The 10750-nt window shown below is 42.5% G+C and overlaps 1 protein-coding gene across 1 annotated transcript; it reads left to right on the top strand.

Moving 5' to 3' along the window:
- The first annotated feature begins 2392 nt into the window (after positions 1-2392).
- LOC101482633 (5-hydroxytryptamine receptor 1B) lies at positions 2393-7511 on the top strand. The gene has a single exon (XM_004561064.4). It carries the CDS (start codon positions 2720-2722, stop codon positions 3869-3871), a length of 1152 nt encoding a protein of 383 aa, XP_004561121.1. The 5' UTR covers positions 2393-2719; the 3' UTR covers positions 3872-7511.
- The last annotated feature ends 3239 nt before the right edge of the window (positions 7512-10750 follow it).

Genomic DNA, 10750 nt, shown 5'->3' with positions numbered 1-10750 from the left:
GGGCTGTCTCTTGCTCTCCCTCTTTGTATCTTTCACTCACTCACTCACACAGACACACCACCATCAACTTTGCTAAATTACTAATGAAAAACATTGACTAGGCAGCTGCAATTGAGGTTGTTGTAGTCATGGTAATTTTGTGAGGCCACATTGAAAAGCCTCGGATACGTAAGAGTAGAGCTGCCACCCAGGCAAAAGAAAAATAGAGCTATATCATGTTAGAACGTGAACAGTTTATTGTCATAACAATATACTTTTCATGTTCGTGCAATATACCTTTCACGTTTGAACAATATAATTATCACGTTCCTACAATATAATATTTATATTGTATGAACGTGACATTATATATTAATGCGCCAGTGCCCGGCAGCCTCGCCTCTGTCAGTGCGCCCCAGGGTGGCTGTGGCTACAATGTAGCTTGCCATCACCAGTGTGTGAATGTGTGTGTGAATGGGTGGATGACTGGATATGTAAAGCGCTTTGGGGTCCTTAGGGACTAGTAAAGCGCTATATAAATACAGGCCATTTACCATTTACCATTACTCTATTTTTCTTTTGCCTGGGTGGCAGCTCTACGCTTACGTACTCAGATGAGCTTGAGAGCAAACTGCTGCTGAAGCTTAACTATCACCTCACTGAGTGAAGAAATGGCACATTTTTGCTAAATATGCAGAAATAAATGCACACCCATACAATTTATGGTAAATTGAGCTACCTTGTATGTAAGATAAGATAAGATAAGATAAGATAGAACTTTATTAATCCCTCGGGTGGGTTCCTCTGGGAAATTTGATTTCCAAAAAGCACAGCACCGACAGAAGTTACAGAATATTATATAGATATATACACACACACACATATATAAATACAGAGACAAATATAAATAAAATATACGAAGGGGATAAATAGGAATTAAAAAAAAATGTACATATGTTGAAGATGCCTCGTTCTAATGTTTTCTCTGAGGCTGCTGTGCCATTTGGAGCAAAAATGAATATAAAGTTTACAGCATATCTTGTCACTGGAAATTGTTTGCACTGTTTATATATTTATATTATTTACTGTAGGTATTGGTGAAAAAAGCTTTATGTTGTGAAAAACTGAAATCTGGAAATTAGAATTGTGCCTTATTTTGTTGATGTTTTTACATATATTCCTTTTGAAAATACTAAAAATTTGTATATTTGTTAATTTTTGTTTGTCTGATAGCATTTATTTATAAAATAAATTGGACATTTCAAACAGTTACTCACTACTTGAGTAGTCTTTTCGCCAAGTACTTTTTTACTCTTACTTGAGTAACTTTTTTGACGACTACTTGTCACTTTTATTTGAGTAATAATATTTTAAAGTAATGCTACTACAATTTTTGGATACTTGACCCACCTCTGCAGCTAACTGAGACTAACTGCAATCTACTGACATTTAGAGATGAGATTTGACACACAATATAACTTTAAAGCTTTATATTATTTCAGCCTACACTCATTTAGATTAAGATCACCTGAGTTTCCTGGCTGTGGATCCAAAATGTGATCTCTGGATCTCAGCTTTGAACTGAAGAATTATTATGATAATGATGATACAGGAACAACAACAGCAGAGGATATCTAATACACCAAATCCTAAACTAAAGAAAACCCATCTATGAATACAACATGAAAAGAAGTCTCTAATCAGACAGCTTCTTCAGAGATATATTTTGGGTTCAACTACTCTGCATTTCTTTATGTCTTGATGCATGCTCAATCATCCAGGTAAGTAAAGCCCAAAAAGTTGATTCTGTTCATTTGGACAGTGTCCAGATGAACAGAATCAACTCTTTGGGATCTGCATTTCTTTAGTTTGCTTCCAAGGAACCAGATTTTCTTGTCATTTTTTAAAAAAGTAGTCATAAGTAGCAGTTCTTCAACTTTGTGGTCTTTCAATGTTTTCTTTGGACATTGGCTGCTTTTTTGTTCATTTACAGGTAACATACAGATAAACTCAGATACTGATCCCCCATTTAAGAAAAAATCAGAAAAGTATCTGATTGGGTAGTAACTGAGTCCTCAGCACAGACTTTGTATTATTGCAGGGTGTTAAGTACATAGCACCTTGAGGCAACTGTTGTTGAACTGAATACCTCCCAAACCTATAAATATGTGATGCTTTAAATTGATTCTTGCGTCTTCGTTGCTCACAGACTCTTTGGTTGAGATGTAAAAGAATAGAACATTTTCGGGGGAAAATATTTGCAAGAGTCCTTTAACCATCTGAGATTTTTTAAAAAAAGAAGGGGAGGGAGAGAGGGAGAGAGAGAGAGAGAGAGAGAGAGATAGGCGTGCGGTGCGTTGGCAGTATAAAACCTGGAGTCAGACTTGAGCAGCTCTGAACTTGTGAGGAGAGCTGAACGCGGATGAAACTCCCGCTTTCTTGTTTTATACTGAAAAAAAAAAGAGTCCAATATGAGAGAAAATGACCGGAGAATGATGGAGAGGCCGCCCTCTGAGCCTTCTAATTCTCAGCTGCTGGATATTTAAGTTGATCAGAGAGTTTTTATGTTAAACATGCCGCGGGTGACGCGAACAGGATGAAGAGGAGGAGGCAGAAATGTGTCGGATAAGTGCTGGAGATGGAGACGAGAAACGCGCGCGGTGGATGAATATCTGAGGAGCTTCGGAGCGGTCTCCTTTGCGCTCGATGACAGCGGGGTCTGACCGGGGAAGGTGGAGGGATGGAGAATGCCAGTCAGCTTAAACCGACTCCTGCCATCTACGGAGAGCTGCTAAACATCTCGACCAACGACACCCATGCCAATTTCACGGCGAAAGCGGAGCCCAAGGACAGTAATGTGGCTCTCCAGGCGGGTCTGGCCGTCACCTTAGCGCTCATAACTTTGGCCACGACGCTTTCAAACGCGTTCGTCATCGCCACCATTTACCAGTCCCGCAAACTGCACACGCCGGCAAACTTTCTAATCGCGTCGCTGGCGGTCACGGACCTACTGGTGTCTATCCTGGTGATGCCCATCAGCGCGCTGTACACGGTGAGCCAGACATGGACGCTGGGGCAGGTGGTCTGCGACATCTGGCTGTCCTCGGATATCACGTGCTGCACCGCGTCCATCCTGCACCTGTGCGTAATTGCGCTGGACCGCTACTGGGCCATCACGGACGCGGTGGAATACTCCAAGAAGCGCACGCCGGCGCGCGCAGCCGGGATGATCGCCACCGCCTGGGTGATTGCCATCTCCATCTCTCTGCCGCCGTTCTTCTGGCGCCAGGTGAAGGCGGAGGAGGTGACGAGCTGCAACGTGAACACCGACCACATTTTTTACACCATCTACTCCACTTTCGGCGCGTTCTACATCCCCACGCTGCTGCTCATCGCCCTGTACGGGAGGATATACGTGGAAGCCCGGAAGCGCATCCTGAAGCAGGCGCACAGCAAGCCCGGGAAGAGACTCACCTCTGCGCACCTGATCACCAACTCCCCCGGCTCGGTGGCGTCCACCACGTCCCTGAACTACGGGACCAACGACTCCTCCTCCTGTGACACTACCTCGTCCGCGAACGTGAGCCAAGTCAAAGTCACTGTGTCCGACGCGCTGCTGGAGAAGAAGCGCATCTCGGCCGCCAGGGAGAAGAAGGCGACCAAAACTTTGGGAATAATCCTCGGAGCCTACATCATCTGCTGGCTGCCGTTTTTCATTTACACTCTTTTAGTGCCTCTGTGCGATTCCTGCTTCCACCCGGAGCTATTTGACATTTTCACCTGGCTCGGTTACCTCAACTCCTTAATCAACCCCATCATTTACACCATGTCCAACGAGGACTTCAAGCAGGCCTTCCACAAACTGATACGGTTCAGATGCTTCAGGGCGTGAAGGACGATGCCAGCCATGATTTTACCCCGCCCCCAACACACACACACACACACACACACACACACACACACACACACACACACACACACACACACACACCTCCTTCAAGCTCCCATCTGTAAAATACCAGGATTGAGTCAAACATTGATCCCCCCCCCCCTCCCCAATCCCCCTCCCCTTCTCCTAAAGTTGCCATCACCCAAAGCCAGATTTCTTTATGGCACAGTGGCTCCAGAAGGAGCGTCTGCCTGATAGGTGGTGCAGGTGGTGGACATGGACCTGCCTCCCGGCCTGTGCTGCTATTGAGGATGTTGGTGCAGATGAGAGGTGTCAGTGAGTGTAAGGCGTGTGACTCGTTTGCAGGTGATTGTATTGCTATAAAGACTCAGAGAAAGCTCCCCCTTCCCCATACAGGGGCCACCCCCCGCCTGTATGTGCTGCACTTGGCTGCAGCATACAGACTCACTTTGCCATAAGAGTTTGACAGCCAGCCTCAGTTGGCTCGTAAGCACAAACAGCTTAAGACTAAGCTACCATGAGCCCGAAGGGCAAAAAATAAGATTTGTGTTTCATTTTCCCGTCAATAAGGGGAAATACCGGTGCCTACAACATGTTTAGTTCAGTTCTTCAGATGTGCCTGGCCCTAACGGGGGCAAAGGCATGATTTTAGTTTGTGGGAAAAGATCCAAATTTGGTTTATTCTTGTGGCCAGTGTGTGTATTTCTGTTTCTTTTTCTTGCTGTGGCTGATGTTCACCTTTAACCATGGCTCAGAACTGAGTGTAATTGTACGAATCTGTATGCATCAGTGTGATTTTTACATTAATTTGTCAAAAAAAAGAGGCTGGATTTTGCTTGGTCATACTGTAAAATAGTGCTAATCTCAGAGAGAGGGAGGAGCCGGTACTGTAAAACCCAACCTATCTACCAGAGCTCTCTAAAGATGCATTCCTAAGTGTTGATGTTTGCTTTAATGTGCCGTCTCATATCAGACTCAAACAATTCAGATCTGACTCTAACGGCTGCTGATGCAGACTCCCATCTCTTGGCATTTGTGTCTTCCACACCTCAAAAGTTGTGCAAATTTATTTATTTTTAAAAAGCTGGAAAATGTCACGATATTCTGATCAAAATCACATGTTAAATGTCAGGCTGTAGCTGCTGCTGCTGATCCCTTAAAAGAACATTTCAAGGGAAAAAATCTTAAAAAAAAAAAATCTGTTTGCTTGCAGCTTCTAAAAAAATGTAAAAAATCATTTTATGGATTAAAAAAAAAAGCCACACATGTGCAGGACCATAGCAGAGGCAGTGAGGTGATGGGCTTGGTTTTGTTAGGGCTGCTCTACTGTGGCTGTGTGGTGTACTAGTTATTCACCCAACGCGGGAGAGAACGCCTAATTTAAGGCCAACAGGAGAGATAAAAACCCTGCCTGATGGTCTCAGGCCTGGATCAATCAGGAAGGGCATCCAAATCAAGCATGTAGTGACTCATTAGCAAACAAGGGAACAGCTGAAAGGATGGTTCAAATCCTCTGGAATGACAGTGGATTTTTCACCCTTTAACTTTAAATTCAGCTGAATAAATGAAATAACTACAGTTTTAGGGTGATGGCAACTTTGGCTTTTTTGCAGGGTAAAAGTAAAGGAAAATTGACTGTGAATCTGATTTATTTTATCTTCATTATATACGCTTCGTAACAGGAAGCTGAACTTGTCCAAGAAATTAAGATCCAACTTAACTGCACAGTCTTAGGTGTCATTTCTTGGAGTTCTGTTTGTACAGTTATACCCAGTTTACACACTGGTTAGTTTTTAAAGCTTATTCTGTTCAGTTTGGGCCAACAACATATGACATTCAAGTGATTTACAGTATTTTACCATATTTTAGACTTGAAATTAACAAATTATTTATTATAAATTAGCAAATACAATTTAAAAATTAAATATATAAAAGGTAAAACGTTTTGTTTGTTTGTTTGTTTGTTTTTTAAAATGAATGGATTATTATTTACTGAGTTGCATTTGACTCTTAATTTGACCTGTGTTTGTAAAATTTCCAGTGATGCCCTGAACATATATAATCCCAGAAAGCAGGTTGGAACCATGTCCAGGTAATTTATGGAAACTGTTAAATGGTTACTGGATTTCTGCCCTAGAGCTAAAGGAAAAGGTTAAGGCTACTCTCAAGACGAGACATCCAAATATTTATCGTCACACTCATACAATGCTGTCAGACAGTTTTTCCCTCCTATCAGTTCAGGAGCAGCTACAGCAACACTAAAGAGTCTGAAGTAACACGTAGAAATAAATAAACAGTTTGGAGAGGAAGGTGAGTTTCTAATATTGTACTAGCCTTGTAAAAATTCACAAATTTCACAAAGAAATTTCACAAAAATCTAAATTTTCACTTAAAATGAAAAATTTCCTCACAAATGTGTTCGGCTTTATAATCTACAATTCTGCCACTTCTGTCTTTGAAAAGAAGATTTTCTCTTTTTTTTTGTTTTTTTCTTACCCTCAATGCGCCCCCGTAGCTACAGAGATCTAGCAGATCTTCAGACTTTGATGTGAAGTCAGGAGGTGATAATATTAGCTTAACTTAGCATAAACATTGAACTCAAAGGAGAAACAGCTAGCATCACATCTCTTTTACTCAAATCTAGAGAGAGTACGCAAGCTTTAAAGGTGAAAGGTCGTGGGCTAGCTTTCTCTCCTTGGTTTATGCTTTTGCGCTAAGCTAAGATAGGCTAAGCAGGTGCTGACATACAAAAGAAAGAATGGTATTGATATATCTCACATAGAAAGCTGTATATTATATATATTAAACTTTTCCATCAAAATTAAAAGGCTGAATTTTCTACTCATCATAAAGGTGACCTATTCTGCTTCTACCTAACCCCATATTTTTATTTTGAGACTCCACGAGAGTAACTTTGGATAAATCCTGGTTCAAAATAATCCTTATTAAGCTCATACTGGCCCTTAAATAGTCCCGTTCCTGTCTTTTTAAGACCCACCTACCAAAAAAAGGCAGATTAGCTTGCAGAAGCCAGCTGAGGGATTAAAATTGTTGCTTTTGGCCGACAGAGATTATTTTTACTCACTTTTTACTGCGTTATTTGAAACTTCGGCACATTTAACGACTATATTCCGAAGATAATGAAGAGCAGGATCAGTCTCCTTTAACAAGGGAAAATTCACTGAGTTGTTCCCGATCAACACTGAAATTAATGAGTTTGATTCCCCAATAGAAACAGTGAAAGTGTCTATCCACTTTAAAAAATAGAAAATCCCGGTGCAGTTTCTCTCGAAGAGATCCCACCTCTTCCTGTAACTGAACGGCGGCCACTCTGGGATTAGGATAGCCATTGTGCTCAAATCCAGCTCTGTGACGAGTCGCCTCTTTGTGTACAGTATCGATCAGCTCAGTGTGAAATTCATCTGGTGGCTCCGTCAGTCCAATGGAAGTTGCATTTCATCCAGGTTAGCTTTTTGCTGTACAACGCTTCTGCGCACATTGGCGATGCACTGTAACTGCTCTCTGCTCTGCAGGATGAAATCCAGCCCGGATGGAGCACAAAAAGCACTGCTGCTGTTGTGAAAACTTAAAAAATGAATAAAAAAGGTCTATTGCATCATGAGGATGTGACCGTTTGCTCACTTGTGTTCATTTATTCCGATTTGAATGATTCTGAGCCTTAAAAAGAGGCGTCAAAGAGAGTGCTGGCATTTCTTCTATCTGCCAGAATCTGTTGGCGTTTCAGTTTGCTCTGAGAGGATAAAACATCTGACAGATGTGAGCTGATAGAGGTGCTGCGTGACAACATTAACAGTTCGTAACTTAATTAATCAGCAGGGGAAAAAAGTGGAAGCTGTGAGGAAAATGTCTGCTGTGACTGCCTAATGAAATGCACGCCCTGCTTCTTTTTTGTCTTTTCTATGCTTCTTATCTGAATCTGCATCCTCCACCGTGAGTGGGGATTATATGTTAATGCACCCAGCTCAGCATACATACAGCATAATAAGGGCTTTGTCACGCAACAGCAGTTAGGTGGCCGTTGTGTTGCGAGTGTATAGGTTTATTGCTGTTTTTGCATTTTAAGTGATGTGCAGTGTTTTAAAAGTCAGCAGTTATTCTCACAAACACCAAATGTGCACTTTAAAACCACAGAGTGACTAGAAACATATTTAAGTTCATATTGCAGTAAAAAATGACCCAACAATTCACCGCAAGGTCAAAGTCACCCTGTTAGTGTGTGGAGATGATTCTGGTGCGAGTTGCCCATTTTTAGTTACGATATCGGCTTTTCGTGAATACAAGGTGCAGTCAAAAACTTCCAGGAACAAAACCAGAAGCCTTTCCTGATTTAAATTTGACTGAACTCCCCTTCAATGTCATCTTTTTGTGTACCTTTGGATTGTTTCGGTGCTGTTGTCATCTTTAGATGGAGGACCTGTTATGTCACTTTATACTTTGTGCCTCTGTGATGGACCCTGGATTTCCTCCCGTGTAGAAAAAAAGGCGGTCCTTCAACTTGATTAGCATTTTGGGGAATTATGCCCTAAGATGCTGACAGTCTCGGTCCAGGGGATGAGTTCATGGTGCACCAGCTGATCTGTGTTAAACAACCATAAACTCCTGGTGTCCGTCCCACTTTCAGTTCCAATTTCAGGCTGGACTATTCTTCGGCTGGACGATGTTCAGTTGGAGCTAAAGACCGGTTCTACTTACCTGTGCAGATTCTTCAAATAAAATTTGGGTTGGTTTAAAACAGAAGACAGAGCTTTGTTGGTGGTGAAATCACAGAGTGAGGATTGTAAGTGGTCAGAAAGCGACTTCCAAACAGAGGTCTGAATGTAGCAGCCCTGTGTAAGCCGTCCAGTCATGCCTGAGAACATGGCCTTGAGTGGGACAATGACCAAATTTAAATCATTTAAAGTTTTTGATTCTGACAGACCTGTAAAAAACTATTATTGAAAATTTCAGCAGCAGTGTTTGTTTCCAGAAAACGTGACCCAACAACTCAGGACAAAAATCTTCCTCAAATGTCAATGTGAACAGTTTCACAGAGGAACTATTTTCAAGCCACATCTGGAAAACACAGCGCAAAAGCAAGTTTGGATGTAAACGTAAATCGTAACATCTCAGCTAGACATACACTTCCGCCAGGACTGTTTTCAACAGCTACCCAGGAGGCCCGAGCCCCCCCAGCTGGCTCCTTTAGATCTTAAGGCCCATTATCTCAACTCAGAGCCTCCTCCAACTCTCCAAGATCCCCCCTTGATCACTAAGGCGAAGTGCAGAAACTCTATGGAGGAAACTCCTTTTGATTGCTCGTATCTCTCTCTTTCACTCACTGCCCAGATCTCATGACCATGGATGAAGGTTGGAATGAAGATTAACTGGTAAATGGAAAGCATCGCTTTGCAACTCATCTGTGTCTTCACCCAACTGGAGATCCGCATAACTGCAATTTTTGCACCAATCTGCTGGTCCATCTCCTACTCTGTCTTCCCATCACTCCTGAAAAAGATTCTGCGATACTTCAGAGTATCCGTGACAACCAATAGAGACCAATAGAAGTCAGAGGGGGTGTCCAAATTCATGGGCTGCGTCCTCCTGAGGCCGGATTTGTAGGCCGATTACGTCACAGTGACGCGATGAAGGCTGTCCCAATTCGTAGACTCCTCCGAATGCAGCCGACAAATGCGTCCTCCTTTTCCCCGAATTTGAAGGATGGGTTGGGTGTGTCCTTCGTGGCCTACCATATCCCAGAATTCAGCCAATTCCAGTTTTCAACAATGGCGGCCGCTACCAAGTTTTTTAATATTACCCTTATTACTCTTTCTGGGTCACAAAATAAACTTCTAACATATATTCAGGTGAGAACGTAGCTGTGTAAACTTCAGATATCTGCTCAGTTTATCAAGACACCACATATTTTCAAAAGTGCTCCGACGTTTTCAGAGGCGCCTGTTATCCACCTGCTCGATAGCTAGCCGGGAGCTCGAGGGTCACTGAAGCCGCCGTGAATGGCAAACTCCCGGCACATCATTTAAAGATCACTGCGGTCTTTCACCACTCAGGTTAAACGTAATATATAAGTCACTTAACAATGTTATTGTTTGGCTTTTTTCAGTGTTTTATTTGTTCGTGAGTAAATCGGTTTGGCTGAGATTAAAGTTATTAGATTAGATTAGATTAGATTAGATTAGATTAGATTAGATTAGATTAAAAAAAAACTTTTTTAATCCCCCGGGTGATTTTCCCACAGCTGAATAAACGTCAAACAGAAAACTGATTAAACAGAAGTGTGAGATGGTCGAGAATTTACGCCAGTGTCCTGTTACATTTTATATAGCAAGGAGCAGACAGCTGAGTTTATTAAACTCCACCGAGACAGCGGTGACGCTAATCAGAAGGCTAGACCGTCCAATATTTGCTAATTTACTTCCGGCCTACCTGACCTCCTGAGGACCCAGCCCACTTAGACCGCGAAGGCCAGTCCTCAGGAGGATGCAGCCCATGAATTTGGACACGACTAGAGACATTTAGTGACTTCCATAAGTCAATGTTTTCTCAACTTTGAAGCAGGCAATTGAGCCAACTGCCAGTGATCGTAGAGGATACTGCAGATCAACATATGAGGATGATGTAAATACATTAGAGCGTTGCCTAGTCAACCGAAGCCTGGAACCAGCGACCAGCAGTCAGCTATACAGCAATGTCCAAGATGTGAGGGGCTTTCTCTGTGGACGCCCTTGGACGGTGCTTCCGTGCTTGTTGACTTGTGCCTCGCTGTGATGGTGTGGAGTGTGGGTATTTGTTAGTACCATCATCATAGCAACAACAATCAATCACTGAGAAAGCGAACTGAGA

This window comes from Maylandia zebra, linkage group LG15 (assembly GCF_041146795.1).
Source record: "Maylandia zebra isolate NMK-2024a linkage group LG15, Mzebra_GT3a, whole genome shotgun sequence".
Classification (NCBI taxonomy): Eukaryota; Metazoa; Chordata; class Actinopteri; order Cichliformes; family Cichlidae; genus Maylandia; species Maylandia zebra.
The sequence above is the reverse complement of the archived record's forward strand: the minus strand, read 5'-3'. Positions and strand labels throughout refer to the sequence as shown.